Raw genomic sequence first — 20,824 nt, forward strand, 5'->3', positions numbered from 1 at the left:
GCGCCGATCGGCCACCAGATGGCGCTCTTGAACCGCTAGAGGGTTCAGTGGGGCTTTTTGGTGGGTCTCAGGCCAGCGGATGGGAAATATGAATCCGATCACAGATTTTTGAAATATTGATATCAAAGACGAGTTACGGCGTCTTCGGCAACTTGAGCATAGCGGGGAAGGACGCCTAAACTCGTCTTCTGGCAGTTAAAGTGTTAAAGTAGTTTTGACATGTGATATAGATAAAGATATTGTTTCATTGTGTATTGATTAACCTTACATTTGCTCTTCATTACTTTACAAAAGTTATACTGGCATGGGTGACATGGGTCTAATACAGCAATGGATTATGGGTAAATGCAACGTTAAAGCAGTGCCAATGTAGGACTGACTTTACATTAAACGAATGACAATAATATAGTATAAAGTAGGGTATTATTTGGATGGTGTTGTCTCACCCTACTCGCATGTTGAGGGAGAGCACCATACATTATACACTGAGAAACCACGGCCGAGAGTGAGCTCTCCGGGAACAACCCCACTTGCCCACGCTACATGTAGTGACAGCTCTGTGCGACTTTTCTGTTTCCTAGCAACGACAAAGCACATGACGTAGGAGTTGTGCTAGCAACAGCTGAGCGACCAAAATCTAAACTTGTGTTGTACATTGACACACAAGACAAGATGTTCAAAAACACCTTCCAGAGTGGCTTCTTATCAATTCTATACAGCATCGGCAGCAAACCGCTGCAGATATGGGACAAGAAGGTAACGATTCAGATTCAGACAACTTTATTGATCCCGCGTGGGGCGCTGCGCTGCTGCTGAATTAGACTATTAAAAAAATATATATATTCTTTTTTTTTATCATTTCATTTGGGCTGTGGGGGTTGCTTAACTTGAATTATCTTATTCTACTGGCAGATCTTTTTTCTGATTTTCGTCAATTTAATCTTGTTTTAAGAAAACAAGATTAACATTTTCTTAAAACAAGATTAAACTGACCAAAATCAAGAAAAAAATAAGCAAAATTATCTGTGGAATAAGATAATTCAAGATAATTCTGATGTTAATTCTGATGTTTTGATGATTGATTTTACTTCTATGGACCTTTTATAAAAATGTGTCCCTTTTTTTTTAATCAGAGGGTCAAATCCAAAATACCTGCTGGCCCCATCTTGAAAAATGTACTTTTGAACCACAGCACATAGAATCATGTATGAATACACTTTTTATGCAAGTCAACCATGAGGATTCCGATTCTGACATCAGTTTGACCCAGAAATCCAAGATGGCCACCATCCATTAGAGCGAAAATATAACTCTTAACACATTGTGCCATAAACGGCCTAAGTCGTTATTGCCCGCCATGTGTTGAACGCCAACAACGGCGTAAATCGTTTTTGGCATAAATATTTAATTTTTTCACCATGGCATTCATAATTCATCCAGCCTCCCTCCGGACTGCAGCGGCACCCTGTCTGAGATTGCAACGCCTCAATACCGCCGCCTGGTGGATGGTCCGGCGAGTTACACTCACGCCAAACCGGAAGTGGCGATTGGTGCATCGAGGAAATTCCTCCGCCAGAGATATATTGTTACGTGGATCCAGACAAACACTCGAGTGCATTTGGATCGCTTTCAAACGCAATAATCGATATGATTTCGGCGTTTATTGCGCCATACAAACCGGAAATGGATCTAGGAGATCGTCGTCAAATAATTGGGATCTTTTTCCTCCAGTCTCATCGGTGAACGGTAAGAGGACACTAATGTTATTTTCAGCCCGATTGTCCATTTATTTGTTTGCAATCAGTCTGATCAATATATCAACCCATACTAAATAAAGCTGTTACTGACGATCAAGGAATTATAAACGACCCCCCCTTTCCTTCACGCATGATGAAGCATAATGTATACCGATCATATACATTTGAATTTTTAATATAGCGTGTATAGGAAAGAAACGCCAATCGATAATCTATCATATGCGTCAGGGCCTATAGCGTTTTTGGAATTACAGCAGAAAAGCTTAAAAACATACTTATATTCTCGACGGTATTAACACCGTTAACACCATTAATGTATGAATGAAAAAATATAACGTTCCCACATCCGGAACGATAGATAATCGTTATAGTTATAGCCCTGCAAAGAAGGTAAACATCTCCATAGGCTTACAGCGGTGGCAGACTGGGTATAATGATGGGCATACTGCGTGGCAATCAATGTGTTAATGTTGAAACTAATTTTACCATGGTACTGCTGTAGTATATAAAAAAAGTATTGAAAATGGGGGACCCTTGATTGATTGAAAACTTTAATTAACACATTGCAGAATAAGTACAGTACAGTACAGTACAGCTCAATACACACAATTGTTAAGGGGATGCAGACCAGAGAAAGATGTTTGTCTTGTTTACATCAGGGTCCCCCATTTTCAATTCATAGTGACATTTATTTACAACATACATGACATGACATTTATGACATAGGGAAATACATGACATACAGGTATATAGTACTGTTACCTTCGTGACATATACGATATGCAAATATACAGTATGGTTACCCATAGATCCGACAATATATACTGCGAAATCAATCTCGAACACGCCTGTTATCAGTTTCCAGTCTCTCTCTCTCTCTCTCTCCCTAGCCAAATTACACTATACAACCAACTGGATGGTTGATTTAACTTCATTAGCTGAACTATTCTAAAATCATTAAGTCTGCTATAAGCGTAAACGTTTGTGCATGCGTTAGTGCATCCCATCTCCGGTCTTTACTTTATATATACGTTTGATTTATTTTTACTGTTTGCATACGAGGTGGTCCGTGACATTTTTTGATAACAATTAGTGGTCCGCATAAACAAAAAGTTTGGGAACCACTGTCATAGACTATCGGCCGATTCCGATTGCTGGCACCCCTAGTCCCGACAGCTCTTTTCAGGACCAACGGTGCTTCTTCCCATAGATGCACCACCGGTCCTGAACCCCAGTGATCTCCATCTCCACTGCCTGGTGGGCCTAGGTGAGTCCCATGCCTTGACAGCTTTGGACTCCGATGACTCAGATGACTGTAATCACTGCGCTGTCTTGTCCAGGGACAAGAGTATAGCTACGCATTCCCACATTGTTAGCCAGGAGATCTGGAGTGTGCTTGTCTCTTGTATCGCAACAATGATGACAGTGGTGCTGACCTCTTCTCCACCTCCGGTGCCTTGCTGCCCGTTACCATCCAGGAGGAGCAAGACGACATTGATGACTCTGGTGCCTTGGTTGTATATTAAAGTTAAGTTGTCTTTTCTGTCCCCTCCATCATTTTGCTGTTTGTCTGCAGGTGAGCAACGGGCACATCAAGAGAATCACAGACAACGAGATCCAATCCCTGGTCCTTGAGGTGGAGGGAACCAATGTTAGGTAGGTCTTTGTGGTGGAGGGAGCCAATGTTAGGTAGGTCTTTGTGGTGGAGGGAGCCAATGTTAGGTAGGTCTTTGTGGTGGAGGGAGCCAATGTTAGGTAGGTCTTTGTGGTGGAGGGAGCCAATGTTAGGTAGGTCCTTGAGGTGGAGGGAGCCAATGTTAGGTAGGTATTTGTGGTGGAGGGAGCCAATGTTAGGTAGGTCCTTGAGGCTGGAGACAGGGACACAAGGGGAACCCCGGGGCGAAGGACTGGACGCCGCCTGAAGACACTGGGCATGACAGGAGGAGCTCCACCCCCTGATGGTGCCGGAGGACCAGGCGATGTGGGGCTCATGCAGCGCGAGCCAGGGCCGACCCAGGACTACTGGGACAAGAGGGGATCTGGTAATAAAAAACTGGAGCCTCTCAACGTGGTTACCAGCAACGGTGAGGAGGACAGGACAGGTGCATTGAGTGATGTCAGCCAGGCGGTGATGATCCAGCGCGAAAACCTCCAAGGGCCTCTCGAGGTCCTCAAGTGGAATGTTGGCCCGGGTGGCAAACTCAACGTCCAGGAAACTCCCATCAGCACCAGAGTCAATGAGTGCACCCACCGTCGCCCGCTGGTCCGCCCAGGCTAGGGTGACGCTCGTCAGACGGTTAGGTGGTGCACGGGTGTGGGAACAGGAAAAAACGGCTCACCAGGATCTCCCGGGGTCCTGGCGAGCCTGGTCCTCTTGGCCGGGTAGGGCAATTGGAGATACGGTGTCCATCCCGGGCGCAGTAGAGACAAAGACCGGACCAGAGCCTGGACTCTCGTTCGGCCGGGCTAAGGCGGGTGCGTCCCACCTGCATGGGTTCCACCTCGGTCACAGCTCGGGAGGGAAAAAAACCACCAGTCACGGAGGGGGTAGGACGGTCAGCAGAACGGTCACGAGGACGGGGGGTCTGGGGAACGTCTGGGGGTCCCAGTCGTGCTCTCTCACGCCTTCTCTCCCGGAGGCGTCCGTCGATGCAGATAGCGAGGCTGATTAGGCCCTCGAGAGAATCGGGCTCCTCTTGGGTCGCGAGCTGGTCCCTTACAGTGTCGTTGAGCCCCTTCAGGAAGGTGAGATGAAGCGCCCGATCATTCCAACCGCTCTCGGTTGCGGCCAGTCTGAACTCCAGCGCGTAGTCGGTGACACTGCCACTGCCCTGCCGGAAGGTGCCCAGCCGAGCTCCCGGGTCCTGGCCACGAGCTGGGTGGTGGAAAACCCTTCGGAGCTCTGCCACGAAGTCTGGGTAGGAGAAACAAAAATCGGCCCTCATAGACCAGGAAGCAGTGACCCACTGTGCTGCTCGGCCTGTGAGCAGGTTAGTTATGTAAGCTACTCGGGCTCCCTCTGACGAAAATCGGCTGGGTTGATGAAGGAAAACCAACTCACATTGCATGATGAATGTGGCACAATCCTCGAAGTTACCCTCGAACAAACGTGGTTCAGAGAGACGGGGCTCCCGAGGTGCGAGGTCGGGAGGCGCGGGGTCTGCCGCGGCTGCGGGTGGTGATCTGGCTGAGACTCCTGAGACAGGTGGGGTTAAAAGCAGGGTGTCAAATGCTGCACTGAGAGCCTGTAGCTGGTGCAGAATAACAGCCTGCTGATTACCCTGGGTAGTCTGCTGGGTGGCCAGAGTGTCAAGGGCATCCAGAATAAGCTGGACCTGGGCCCGGAGGTCCTGCACAGCAGCCGCACCTAACTGTAGGCTGTGGTCGTTGGTCAATTCGATCTGGACCGCCAACGCTGCCCTAACTCTGTCTGTGTCGGCTGGGGTCGTCATGGTCGGGTCGTAATGTTATGGTTTGAAACCGACCCCAACAGCACGGCACAGACAGGTAGTTCAGAGTTAGCCAAAGACTAGGGCGTATTTATTTCTGAAACAGGAATGAGCGAAATAACAACAAAAACACAAGGGGAGAAAGTTCTTGGCAGAGTTGTCTGCGGCTCTGCAGCAATTTTTCTGGGCGGAGAGGCAATGTGGCGTGCACCTCTGCCTCTGCTGCTCTGCAGCTTCTCCTCGATCCAACTCGGGAACAGAGAGAGAGAAAATTTTACTAGGCGAGCAAACGGAATTACAGGTAGTCCAGTACTGTCCTTGCTGAGTCCGTGATAACAACAAGCTGTTCCTCTTCAGTGTTAACTTAGCTGAGTCCGTGATAACAACAATTGGCTCCTCTTCAGTGTTTACTAAACACACAAAAACAGCCTCCACAAAAAGAACGTTCCAAAAACTCACCAAGGCGCAAAGCGGTCTACGAGGCAGGGGTCCAACGAAATGGCAAGCAAGCAACAGCGGTTCCACCAGACGTCCTGAGAGAAAAAGGCGAGGAAACAGCACGGGGAAAAATAGGTAGCAACTCCAAAACGACCCGACAACGACTGACAGAAAGCCCTGAGTATATGAAGGGCTCTGGAGACCTGATTACAACAAACAACAGGTGCGTGACGGCAATTTGTACTTGACCTTGAAGCGTGTGGCGGCAACGGGCCAATCCTCACAGTACACCTTGAAGCGTGTGGCGGCAATGGGTCAATCCTCACACAATGTTAGGTAGGTCTTTGTGGTGGAGGGAGCCAATGTTAGGTAGGTCCTTGAGGTGGAGGGAGCCAATGTTAGGTAGGTCCTTGAGGTGGAGGGAGCCAATGTTAGGTAGGTCCTTGAGGTGGAGGGAGCCAATGTTAGGTAGGTCCTTGAGGTGGAGGGAGCCAATGTTAGGTAGGTCTTTGTGGTGGAGGGAGCCAGAGGGAGGTAGGGAGGGGTTTTAGTTTGTGTGGTGTGATAACAATGTTTAAATTGAGAAGTTTAGACTTTAATTTAGTTTTACAACAGAAATCTTTTTGTTATAATGAAAGTACAGAAAAAAAGGTACCGCCGGGTACCGGTACCAGTTCATATGTGAACGGTACCCAACCCTAGTTATATGTAAGTAATAATAAGTAAAAATAGTACTAAGCAAGTAAAGCAGTATAATAATAATATATATATATGTATAGTGTGTTTACAGTGCAGTGTGTGTATGTGGGCCCTACCTTAAGCGCTAAACCTTCCCCAAATGTTCCCAGGGTGTACAGTACTGTATTACCAGGGTGTCCTGTATTACCAGGGTGTCCTGTATTACCAGGGTGTACAGTACTGTATTACCAGGGTGTCCTGTATTACCAGGGTGTCCTGTATTACCAGGGTGTACAGTACTGTATTACCAGGGTGTCCTGTATTACCAGGGTGTCCTGTATTACCAGGGTGTCCTCCTGTATTACCAGGGTGTCCTGTATTACCAGGGTGTACAGTACTGTATTACCAGGGTGTCCTGTATTACCAGGGTGTCCTGTATTACCAGGGTGTCCTCCTGTATTACCAGGGTGTCCTGTATTACCAGGGTGTACAGTACTGTATTACCAGGGTGTCCTCCTGTATTACCAGGGTGTCCTACTATATTACCAGGGTGTCCTGTATTACCAGGGTGTCCTGTATTACCAGGGTGTCCTGTATTACCAGGGTGTCCTGTATTACCAGGGTGTCTTGTGTATTACCAGGGTGTCCTGTATTACCAGGGTGTCCTGTATTACCAGGGTGTCCTGTATTACGCTTGAGGAGCCAATTCAACATGAATATGTGTAGCCGCTGCTGTACTGTATGGTAAACACTTCTCTGAACAGCATCAGAAACGGAATAACAAACGTTACATATTGACAGAATATTAAATCAATAACGGCAACATTATCCTACAACATTAACACTCTTCCTCTCCTCTCTTCTTCTCCTCTCCTCCCTCCTCCCTTCTCCTCTCTTCTCTCATCCTCCTCTCTTCTCTTCATCCTCTCCATCTCCTCCTCTCTCTTCTCTCCTCCTCTCTTCCTCCTCTCCTCTCTTCTCTCATCCTCCTCCCTTCTCTTCATCCTCTCCATCTCCTCCTCCTCTCTCCTCTCTCCTCTCTCTTCCCCCTCTCCTCTCTTCTCTCCTCCTCTCTCTTCTCTCATCCTCTCTCTTCCCTCATCCTCTCTCTTCCTCCTCTCTTCCTCCTCTCCTCTTCTCTCCTCTCTCTTCCTCCTCTCCTCTCTTCTATCTTCCTCCTCTTCTTCTCCTCTCTCTCCTCTTCCTCCTCTCTCTCCTCTCTTCTTCCTCTCTCTTCTCTCCTCCTCTCTCTTCCTCCTCTCTCTTCTCTCCTGCTATCTCCTCCCTTCTCTTCCTCCTCTCTCTTCTCTCTTCCTCTCTCTTCCTCCTCTCTCTCCTCTCTCCTCTCTTCTTCCTCTCTCTTCTCTCCTCTATCTTCTCTCTTCCTCTCTCTTCCTCTCTCTCCTCTCTTCCTCCTCTCCTCTCTTCTCTCCTCCTCTCTCCTCCCTTCTCTTCCTCCTCCTCTCTCCTCCTCTCTTCAGTACTACATATATCACGTGTCCGGCGGACCCGAAGAAGACGTTGGGAATTAAACTGCCTTATTTGGTCATGATAGTCAAGAATCTGAAGAAGTACTTCACGTTTGAAGTCCAGGTGAGAAACGCAGAGAAAACGTGTTTCTCTTTTATCAACCTTTTCATCACGTTATGATGTATACCGGTTATGATGTTAACGGCTTATGATGTATACCGTTATGATGTTAACTGGTTATGATTAAGGCTGAGACCACTTATCAATAACTGCGTGAAATCGATCATTTATCGCTTTTTTTGCATGTGTAAAAAAATATATATATATATTGTATATATAATATATTAAAAAAAATTATACTATACTAAAATACTAGGCCTTGTGGCATGTTTTAGTTCAAACATCCCCATTTCATGTAAATTCAGTTGAATTGCACTCCTCCATCACATCCAGAGACCACCGACTATAAAATGAGAAGGATCACTGTGGTAGTTTTGAATGGGGAAATCTGTAACACTAAAGATGGCGGCAACGACAAAGAATTGCTGCAAAATAAACACAAATTTGTTGTTTACATGTTTTTATTTATAAAGAATGTGTATACTAATAAAAATATCGATATTTATCGATAATTTGGTCCCGATTTATCGATTCTTAGCCTTAGTTATGATGTAGACCAATTATGCCTGTCTCTCTTTCTCTCTGTGTCTCTCTCTCTTCTCCATCTCCCTCTCTCTCTGTCTCTCTTCTCCGTCTCCCTCTCTCTGTCTCTCTCTCTCTTCTCCATCTCCCTCTCTCTTGTCTCTCTCTCTCTTGTCTCGCTCTCTCTATCTCTCTTTTCCATCTCCCTCTCTCTGTCTCTCTCTCTTCTCGGTCTCCCTCTCTCACTGTAGGTTCTGGACGACAAGAACATACGTCGTCGGTTCCGCACGTCGAACTACCAGTCCATGACCCGCGTGAACCCATTCACCTGCACCATGCCGATACGTCTGACTGACAGCTGGAACCACATCCAATTTAACCTGTCGGACTTAACCAGGCGAGCCTACGGTACCAACTACATAGAGACGCTACGAGTACAGGTCAGAACACACACACACACACACACACACACACACACACACACACACACACACACACACACACACACACACACACACACACACAGACACACACACACACACACACACACACACACACACACGTATATATACTACATACATATACATACATAAACACACGTATATACTACATACATGTACATACATAAACACACATACATACACACACACACACACACATACATAGATACACTCACACACACACACACACTAGGGTTGGGTACCGTTCACATTTAACCGGTACTGGTACCTGGGAATCGATACCGGTACCCGACGGTACCTTTTTCCAGTACTTTCATTATAAGAACATTTTTATTTCTGTTGTTAAACTAAATTCTAAACTTCTCAATTTAAACATTGTTATCACACCACACAAACTAAAACCCCTCCCTACCTCCTTCTCCCAAACCGTTCCTACAATGATTTTTTTATGTTGCATGATCATGTATACATTTATTATGTATTATAATTTTTTAAGTTTAAATATCAACATTATCTGGCCATCCTCAGTAAATACTATCAAACTCCTCTGACCTCATCTGGTCTTTCTAAAGACAAGAGATGGGACGTGCGCACACACACACACACACACACACACACACACACACACACACACAAAGGGAGAATGGCTCATAGCAGACTTAATGATTTTAGAATATTTCAGATAATGAAATTAAATGTTTATATCATGAACTATCCAATTAGTATTTATAGTGTAACGTTTGGCTACTTTAAATCATTGAATGTAGAGAGAGAGCGAGAGGGAGTGAGGCTCAGCCACCACCACTGTGATGTATTAGGTTTGAGTTTGAGCCTATTGGATGCCGTAGTTGACTCGAGTGATGTCACTAGGAAGTCAACAACACACTGAGTTGTATGGAGCGCGATGCATGAAGCGATATATATATATATATATATATATAAATGAACAGCCAATTAATGTCAATATCTGAACCTCGGTTGTCAAGCCTCGTCAATATAACACCCAACCCCCCTTTCCTCACTAATGGAACTGGTGTCGTGGAGTCACTCTAGTTAGCTTAGCTTAGTTAGCGGCTAACGCTAGTTAGCTTAGCGGCTAATGTGGACATGGCAAGGATGCAAAGCATGTTAGACACATTGGACATTGCTTGCGCTGGTCTGTGTCTATTAGGAAATGACAATTGCTCGTCATTGGAATTCTGATTATTCTGATTATTTCTAGGTATCGAAATGTGGTACTGATTGATCTAACGTGAATCGATACTCTGTAGTACCGACGTAATTCGGTCGATACCCTTAAAAATACAGAGTTCGGTACCCATCCCTAACGCGCACACATACTGTACATACAGTCAGACCCACTCCTATCCGAGCTCCGGGAGGGTCATCAAGGAGATGCCGCCTTTTCTCGGTCCTTGCCCCACAATGGTGGAACGAACTGCCCACCACAGTTAGGACAGCCAAAACCCGTCCAATCTTTCGCCGTCGACTAAAGACGCACTTCTTCAACCATTATCTGAAAGAAAAAAAAATCTACCCCTAACTAACCTTATGTCATGCACTAATATACTAACCTACACTATAGCACTCAACACTTTGATGAACATTTTTACTCAGCTGATGAGAGTTGTGCCCTTCCCTGTCGTACAGAACTTGTAAGTATTTAAAAAAAAATAAAAAAAATGTTTTGCTTTTTTCCCGGCCCTTTTTTGAGGGCACTCCATCCACCCCCCCTCTTCGGGGGACAACTTTATTATTTATTATACGTTTTAACTATTTACAGTGCTAAATTAAATAAAAAGTGTAGTAAAATGTCTGACATTTCTCCAGATAAGAGAGGCAAGGTGCGGATCATTAAATTGGCCATGATTGCAGGGAACAAGTGTATTGCCATGCTGTGGAAAAGTGCTGAACCCCCCCCCATGTCTATGTGGCTTAGTGAAATCTCTTCGTACATGGCATCAGAGAAAATAATGTTCAATCTTAACACTTTGAGCGCCACGCCTGGTTTTCCGTTTTACCGCTTGAATGCCACCATCGGCGCCAATGTTAACGTTAATATCGCCTAATCTATGTTTTAAATTATGGCTATGTGTCTAATCTGCCCATCGCATTATCAAAGACTATTTTCCAGTCAGTGCTGTGAAGGCAGATTGTTTTTTTATCGCGTCGTTTCCGTTTCAGAGCAGTTAGAAAAGCCCCCGTTTTGATATAAAAAACAGCTCATTCTGGAGCATTCTATGAAAATCGTCTTTTAGTGGAATATTCCACAACGTTGATATTCGTCTGCCTTTTTATGAATCGTTTTCAAATAAACGCTAGATGATCAATATTATACGTGCACGCAAGCACATTACGGCCGCGCACTGATAATCGCTCCGTTGATTTCCTCACAGACTTTTACAGTGAAACCGAAAGAAGACATTTCACAAAACAGCTTATAACTTCATCAAACTTACTCTGATTATCCTACCACTGATAACATAGAGTCCTTACCTGACATCAGATGGTATCCAACTGGTATATTCCAATTCCTGATCACCATTCGAAAAAATCAATAAGTGTATGGATCCAACGCGATACTGTAGAACTCCATGATCAGCGGGGATCTGAGGCTCCAGAATGAACTGTGGTAACCCCGGCTGGATCAGTGAACTGGAAAATGTGGAGTACCGGATTTTTTCCCCCTTCATTTTCATTGAGTCCATTCCAAAATCACTTATGTCATCTGGGAGACGACAGGGGGCGCTTTTTTCCACAGTGATCACCGGCGCAGCTCGGCTGCAATAATTTTTCAGATCGCAAAAAAAAAATATCCGAGAAATCTCGTGAGTGGCTAGCAACGCTACTATTAAAAACCCGAGAAATCTCGTGAGTGGCACGCAAAGTGTTAAGAAAAAACCACATCTCTTTGATAAATGCTGGGCTGGGTTTAGGCAATACTTAGAACAGATAGTAGGTTGACGATGTAGGCTATTATTGAAGCTCCCTTTTGTCTTTCTGATGGGTATATATTGCAATGAATGATACTGTAAATGTTATTAGTTGCTCTTTGAAGAGACAAGATGTAACGTTAGATATTTATTTGTTTGGTGTAGAAGTATGGGCACCTGTTAGACGGGTGTAACTGGGTTTACAAAATTCTCAAAATGTGTAAAAAAGAAAAAACTGAATTTGTTGAGGTCCTAGTCTGGGGGAGGGGAGGGGGGGTCTGGCCTAGAGGATTTTTTGTTTTTTGTTTATATTGATTTTTTCTTTTTCTTTCAGGGGGGGGGGGTGGTTTATTTTGTATCTATTTTTCTGTAACTCGGGGAGGGGGGAGGGGGGGGCAGTTGGCAGCATTTCCTTTTGTATGGTTGTTGAACTGTTGAACTGATGCTGTAAAACTGAAAAAAAAAGAAAATACCAATAAACATATTGTTTAAAAAAAATTACATATCACAGGAAACAATCTCAACCGTGGATCACATCGAAGTCTCACAATTTAATAACATCTGGGAATTGCTTGTGGATAATCTAGGCTCCTAATCACAGGAGATTGACCTGTGAGCCATCCACTCCATAACCCACCGTTCTCTCAATCCCCCTCCTCACCCCCTACTTTACTTACTCCCCTCTCTGCCCCCCCCCCCCCTTCGTTGTTGTCCTTCATTGCCCTTAGTTGTAATTTGTTTGTCAATGTCTAGTCTGAGTTCCCCCCCTCCGAGAGGGCAATGAAATGTCACTATTTTTCATAATAATAATATAATTTAGGTGTACATGGGATCTCAATGCTAATTTAGGTGTACATGGGATCTCAAACCCTGTGACCTCTTCGAGAATCTCCCAAATTGAGCCCCAGTAAGGTCTCAGTTTGTTACATTCCCAGAACATGTGGAGCAGGCTACCTGTTTCCGTTGAGCACCTAGGGCAAAGGTCAGAGATAGCATCATTCATCCTGTGAAGTCTTTCCGGCGTAAAATAGGTTCTATGGAGAATGTTAAATTGCATAAGTTTATGTCGAGTGTTATATGAAAAACATAGTGCAGACTCACATAGTGATTCCCATTCATCTTCGTGATATGTAATTTGAGAGAAGGCCCAACCATTGCCCAGTATTCAAATTCTTTCTTGTCTTCCAGTTTAAGAGGATCGTTTTCTTGGCAACAGCTAGGGAAACGAGCAGGGGTTTGGTGTTCTGGACTAATAACTTGATAGCAGTAGTATCCCCAAGTAGACAGAGGGAGGGGGAGAGAGGAATGCTGCAGCTCATGACCCGGGATAGTGTATTGATGACGGAATTCCAGAAGTCTTGAACAAGTGGGCAGAGCCAGGTGGCATGGAAATAGTTGTCTGGGGTGTTGAGGGTGCAATGGGAGCATACATCTGTCTGTGCTTGCAAATCCCATTTGATACATCCTGTGCTGTGTGATATGTACTCTGTGTAACACCATATATTGGATTAATTGAAGGTTAGTGTTGTTAGTCATTGTGAATGTGTTGGTGCAAATTTGTTCCCAGGATACGGCATTTGGAGATAAAGCCAAGGCCTGTTCCCATTTTGTGAAGGGGAGATGGAATGTTGGGGGGGGGGGGGGGGGGGGGGTGTGTGTGTGTGTGTGTGTGTGTGTGTGTGTGTGTGTGTGTGTGTGTGTGTGTGTGTGTGTGTGTGTGTGTGTGTGTGTGTGTGTGTGTGTGTGTGTGTGTGTGTGTGTGTGTGTGTGTGTGTGTGTGTGTGTGTGTGTGTGTGTGTGTGTGTGTGTGTGTGTGTGTGTGTGTGTGTGTCTCTCTCTCTCCCTCACTCTCTATGTCTCCCACAGATCCATGCCAACTGTCGCATCAGGAGAGTGTATTTCTCAGACCGGTTGTATTCAGAAGACGAGCTTCCTGCTGAGTTCAAACTCTACCTGCCAGTCCAGAGCAAGACCAAGGTGGGATACACACACACACACATACACATACACACACATACATACATACACACAAACACACGCACACAGATACACACACACACATACACACACAAACACACGCACACACACCCTCCAATGTACAGTTTCTTCCCCCTCAAATGTATATATTCTCTTTTAGAAACACTGTCTGTAAATAAACAGTACTGTATATTTGTATATCTTGTATGTCAAATGTCTTGATGAATTGAAAATAGGGGACCCTGATGTAAACAAGACGAAAGTCTTTCTCTGGTCTGCATCCCCTTAACAATTGTTTGTATTGAGCTGTACTGTATTCTGCGATCTGTTAATAAAGTTTTCAATCAATCAGACAGATGTTCAGATATAGAGAGTATTGGTATTCTTGGAAAAACACGTCACTTGCTGAACACCGAGGTTGCCACAATATTATATTACTCTATGGTTTACCCATATATCAATTACTGTAATTTAGTTTGGGGTAGTACTCATCAGACCAAACTTGAGCCCATATACCGTCTGCAGAAACGAGCTCTAAAATGAATCAGCTGTGTTCAACGAAGTCATTCTTCTCAGCCTCTATTCCATAAGTTAGGTATACTCAGTGTTTATATTTTATCTTGATATAATGTAATTTTGCTTCCTGGGGAATGCCACATGCAAGCCCCTTGAGGGTTTTTAGGCAATTCTCCTACACATCCCTTGTGGGTTATATTGTATTATATATGTAATTATTTTTATATGTGTAAATTAAAAAAAATAAAAAATAAAAAAAACAGATAGTTACTTCATAGAGACACATGTTCACAGATAGAAGAGTTACTTCATAGAGACATGTTCACAGATAGAGTTACTTCATAGAGACATGTTCACAGATAGAGTTACTTCATAGAGAGACATGTTCACAGATAGAGTTACTTCATAGAGACATGTTCACAGATAGTTACTTCATAGAGATGTTCACAGATAGAGTTACTTCATAGAGACATGTTCACAGATAGAGTTACTTCATAGAGACATGTTCACAGATAGAGTTACTTCATAGAGACATGTTCACAGATAGAAGAGTTACTTCATAGAGACATGTTCACAGATAGTTACTTCATAGAGAGACATGTTCACAGATAGAGTTACTTCATAGAGAGACATGTTCACAGATAGAGTTACTTCATAGAGAGACATGTTCACAGATAGTTACTTCATAGAGACATGTTCACAGATAGAGTTACTTCATAGAGAGACATGTTCACAGATAGAAGAGTTACTTCATAGAGACATGTTCACAGATAGTTACTTCATAGAGAGACATGTTCACAGATAGAGTTACTTCATAGAGACATGTTCACAGATAGAGTTACTTCATAGAGACATGTTCACAGATAGAGTTACTTCATAGAGAGACATGTCCACATATAGTTACTTCATAGAGAGACATGTTCACATATAGTTACTTCATAGAGAGACATGTTGATTGATTGATTGATTGATTGAAAACTTTATTAACAGATTGCAGAATGGGTACAATACAGTACAGCGCAATACACACAATTGTTAAGGGGATGCAGACCAGAGAAAGACTTTCGTCTTGTTTACATCAGGGTCCCCCATTTTCAATTCATCAGGACATATGACATACATGACATACAGATATTCAGTACTGCTACATCTATACATTTATGACATACCAGATTTGCAAATACAGTACTGTTTGTGAATTGTGATACAGAAGGAGTCAAGAAAAGGGAGTATATACATTTGACGTAGAAACTGTACATTGGAGGAGGTTGGGTGGGGTTGTGTGGGGGGGGTTGGGTACATTGGGATATTGTCAACCATACTGGGTAATTTACATTGGAGGTGGTTGGGGGGGGGGGGGAGAAACACTGTATAAACAAGCAAAACTGTACATTGAGGGGGGGGGGGGGGGGGGACACTACAAACAAGCAAAAGTGTACATTGGACTATTGACAAAACCATACTAGGTAAATGACTGTACATTGGAGGGGGTTGGGTTAGGACATTTACAGGGGCCAGTTTTGAATTGCAGTCTCCCGTAGGTGTGCCTTGAGAGTGGTTTTGAAAGTGGGTAGTGATCCACATTCCTTTACAGCTTCACATATAGTTACTTCATAGAGAGACATGTCCACATATAGAATAGTTACTTCATAGATGTACAGACAAAACGTCCATGTAGTCCTGCATGCCATGGGTACTGGAAACTAAATACAGTCAAATACAGTTATAACGTCAAAGAGGAATATTGCAGTTCACTTTTATTTAGTTTATTTAGCTATTTTCACTTACTGTTAATGTGAATAAGCTTAACAGCTTCAGTGTTGAATGAACATAGAGGAAACACTGATGCTGCTCTAATCACTCTCTTTGTGTGTGTGTGTGTGCGTGTGTGTGTGTGTGTGTGTGTGTGTGTGTCTTCCTGCAGCAGTAGCCCCTCCCACCACCATTCCAGACATTTCTGTGTCGAAGAGGAAGATTCATTCATGTTTAAATGTTGTTGTTCTGTTATAGTCCATGGGCCAGACCAGATATCGGTGCCACTCAGGGTGACTAAACTTACATATCATTTTGTAATTGAAAACCCATCTGTTCAAACTCGCATATTCACTATGAATGAATGAATGAATGAATGAATGAATGAATGAATGAATGAATGAATGAATGAATGAATGATTGAATGAATGAATGAATGATTGAATGAATTAATGAAAACGTTTATTTTTGAACATGTATTATTCATATTCCTTCAAACAAATCACGGTATCTAGCTCCGTCAAACAGAACAATCATAACAACATTAAAAAAAAAATTTTAAACAATTAAAAAAACATTAAAAAAAGGAATTATAAACAAAAAGTCAAGTGCAATGTATTTAGTTAGCAGACATGTCCAAAAAAGGAGTAGAGGGAAGCTAAGCTTATTTGTTCTTCCATTCATTTTACTAGTTATAACATAATTTAGTATAATACAATATAGAATATACTTTTACTTATAGTACGAAAAGAAAAAAAAACTTGATTCACATGACAGCAGTGAATACATTACAGAACTACATAACACAATATAGCATTACTTTGTTTATCCTCATTACTCATTTCTGTATTTCTCTAATGTGTATTTTTTAAGCTGCTTTTTAAATTGTGCCATATGTTTACTCAGTTTGATGTATTCAGGTAAAATATTCCACAACTTCAATCCACAAACAGATATGCACATGCTTTTCAGCGTAGTGTGTACCATTGGTTGTTTAAGATTCCCTCTCCCTCTTAAGTTGTATTCTCCTTTCCTGTCTGAACCATTTTTGAATGTTGTCTGGGATTTGTATCTGGTTTTGTATACAATGAGGGCAGTTTTTAAATCAACTAGGTCCATACATTTCAATGTTTGTAGCTTTATAAATAAGTTATTGGTGTGTTCATAATATCCTACATTGTTGATTATTCTTATTGCTTTTTTTTGGCATGGTGTATATTGGCTGTAGAGTGCTTTTGTAGGTATTACCCCACACCTCCGCACAGTAGTTCATATGTGGTAGGAAGAGTGTACAGTACAGTGTATACAGTGTTTTTTGGTTTAGAATGTGTCTTATCTTACATAAAACACATATAAATAAAGTGGATTGGAAAACACCAACACTCCGTGCCAATTTAGTCCTAACATATTTGACCTGAGGTTTCCAGTTGAGTTTGTGGTCTATTATTACACCCAGAAATGTATTCTCAAATACCCTTTCCAGTTTATTACTATCAATCATTAGTTCGACCGGTGTGTTTTCTTGTATATCACGTTTACCAAATATCATGAATTTGTTTTTTTTATATATTTAATGATCATTTATTTGCATCAAACCACACTTTCAGTTTGGATAGCTCAGCTGCGAATTTTTTTAACAGCATTTGGAGGTTCTCTCCCTCACAGAAGACATTTGTATCGTCAGCTAATTCTTTTGACGAATTACCTATATCATTTATATACAGTATGAATAGTTTCGGGCCCAGAATTGACCCTTGCGGCACACCACAGATTATGTTTGACTGAGTGGACCTGTACTCCCCCAACTGCACAAACTGTTGTCTTTGTTCTAAGTAACTTTTTAACCATTTGAGCCCTACTCTGATCCCATACCTTTCCAATTTTAGTAGCAGAATATCATGATTTATAGTGTCAAACGCCTTCTTCAGATCTATGAAGACCCCTATTGCAAACTTCTTATTATCAATTATGCTTGTCAGTTCTTCTACTAGGTCCATTAGTGCCAATGACGTTGAAGGATTCGATCTAAATCCATATTGACTGTATAAGTAATGGGTGTTTATCAATTAAACTGTCCAATCGTGCAGCAAATAATTTTTCCATTATCTTTGAGAACTGGGAAAGGAGAGAAACCGGCCTGTAATTGGTGAATATATTTTTCTCACCTGCTTTGAAGATCGGTATCACTTTTGCGGTTTTCATTTTGGTGGGGAAGGCACCCAGTTTGAATGAGAGGTTACATATATGCACTAAAGGGTCTGCTATGGTTATGATTACTTGTTTAATTAAGGTCATGTCAATGCCGTTCCAATCTGTTGATGTTATTTTTTATTTGCATACTGCCCAATACCCCCTGCTGTTTGTTTGTCTGTTATTTTAACCACTGTTTTTTATACTTCTTGTTGTTTATCTTATTCTTTTCTTAACCTTGTCTTTTAACTGCCTTGCTTACTGGGCATACTCACTATAACTGCACCCTGTGTGCCACTGTTTTATATTTCATACGTTTACATTGTTTGTCTTGACACTTTTGTAAAGATCATTGTTTTAATCCTGATTGTTCTGTTCTTATGCCCTGTAAGGTGACCTTGGGTGTTTTGAAAGGCGCCTCCAAATAAAATGTATTATTTTATTTTTTTTCTTCAAAGATCTATGTCTGTAGATGATATTTTGGTATGATAGCCTTATGTCATCTAGGAGCAACAGGGAGACAAAGTACAAAATCTACAACACTCTCAGGACCATAAGGATTCAGGAAATGTATAATATGCCTATACTATTTCATTGTTACAGGTCATTGTGAGCCTTAAATTAGAAGAGCAGTATTAGGCTCCTATTAAACTATACAGAACAGCCACTATAGTCTAGAATAGATGGAAACATAGGTCCACCTGCACAGGGTGGATTTCTTTTCACCACCTGTTTTTTTTTATTAATCCTTGAAGTGTCTATTTTAAGATTCTGACAGGTAACAGGTAACTATATAATGATGATCCTCATCTACCATGTCAGCATGACCCACCTCTATATACTGATGATCTTCCTCTACCATGTCAGCATGACCAACCTCTATATACTGATGATCCTCCTCTACCATGTCAGCATGACCAACCTCTCTATATACTGATGATCCTCCTCTACCATGTCAGCATGACCAACCTCTATATACTGATGATCCTCCTCTACCAGCATGACCAACAGGGGCGTTTTTAGGGTTAGAAAACATTGGGGGCTTCAGCCCAGGGGGGTGGAGGGGGGGGTCACCCCCCCCCCCCGTTTTTTTTTTTTTTAAGCACAGAAATACGCAATTTTAGATTAATTAGAGATGAATACTGAATAACTAGAATCATTAGAGGTTCTCAAAGTGAGGTCCAGGTCCATGAGAGGGATATGGGCAGTCCCTAGAAAATTCAAAGTTAACAGGACCAAATCATCAGTTTCTTATTTATTTATTTATTTAGCCAGATAAAACATTGATCTGGTCCAAGAAGCCCCAACAGGAGTACAAATATACATATATACACATATATATACATATAATATATATACATATACTGTACATACATACACTGTAAAAAATTTCACCCTAAAGTTACAATAAATTACTGGCAATATTTTGCATGACTTTTACAGTAAGATTCACAATAATTTACTGTGAATGGCTTCACAGCAATGTGTTGTACTTTCACAGTAATGGTAGTACAATACATTGTTGTAATTTCACAACTTCATACTGTAAGAAATTACTGTGATATTACAATAAATTACTGGCAATATTTTGCATGACTTTTACAGTAAGATTCACAATAATTTACTGTGAATGGCTTCACAGCAATGTGTTGTAATTTCACAGTAATGGTAGTACAATACATTGTTGTAATTTCACAACTTCATACTGTAAGAAATTACTGTGATATTACAATAAATTACTGGCAATATTTTGCATGACTTTTACAGTAAGATTCACAATAATTTACTGTGAATGGCTTCACAGCAATGTGTTGTAATTTCACAGTAATGGTAGTACAATACATTGTTGTAATTTCACAACTTCTAACAGTAAGAAATTACTGTGATATCACATTATTCTGTTGTATATATATTACAACAATGTATTGTGACTTCACAACATCAAATTGTAAGAAATTACTGTAATATCACATTATTTTGTTGTATATATATTACAACAATGTATTGTGACTTCACAACATCAAATTGTAAGAAATTACTGTAATATCACATTATTTTGTTGTATATATATTACAACAATGTATTGTGACTTCACAACATCAAATTGTAAGAAATTACTGTAATATCACATTATTTTGTTGTATATATATTACAACAATGTATTGTGACTTCACAACATCAAATTGTAAGAAATTACTGTAATATCACATTATTTTGTTGTATATATATTACAACAATGTATTGTGTATTTACAATAGCCTACATGTATTTTTGTAGTCCAGCTCCAGTACACTTCCTGAAGGTCACACTTTGGTTTCCTGTTGTGTTTAATCACGTCATCCTATTGTATCTTGACATGAAACTATTGTATGAGCTTCCTCCAGAAGTATACTGGAGCTGGGGACTATAGAGTTATGCATGTCTATCATTGTAAATTGACTGTTATTTTGCCAAATTATATAATATAATAATAATTATTTTTCAATTATTTTGTTGGCAAGTCTTTTGCATTACTTTTCAGACTTGCCAACAAAATAATTGAATAATAATAATTATTATAT

General features: G+C 41.6%; 1 protein-coding gene across 1 annotated transcript; it reads left to right on the top strand.

The window, feature by feature from the left end:
• Nucleotides 1–672: 672 nt before the first annotated feature.
• Nucleotides 673–16,325, top strand: LOC311227403 (cilia- and flagella-associated protein 20-like; the record flags this gene model as incomplete). The annotated part of the gene is made up of 6 exons (XM_084313026.1): nt 673–756; nt 3,334–3,413; nt 7,804–7,915; nt 8,686–8,874; nt 13,695–13,805; nt 16,246–16,325. The coding sequence occupies 6 exons, from the start codon at nt 673–675 to the stop codon at nt 16,249–16,251; spliced, it is 582 nt and encodes a 193-aa protein (XP_084169152.1). The 3' UTR covers nt 16,252–16,325.
• Between the last annotated feature and the right edge of the window lie 4,499 nt (nt 16,326–20,824).

Source organism: Notolepis coatsorum (assembly GCF_963971535.1).
Source record: "Notolepis coatsorum genome assembly, chromosome: 4".
Lineage (NCBI taxonomy): Eukaryota > Metazoa > Chordata > Actinopteri > Aulopiformes > Paralepididae > Notolepis > Notolepis coatsorum.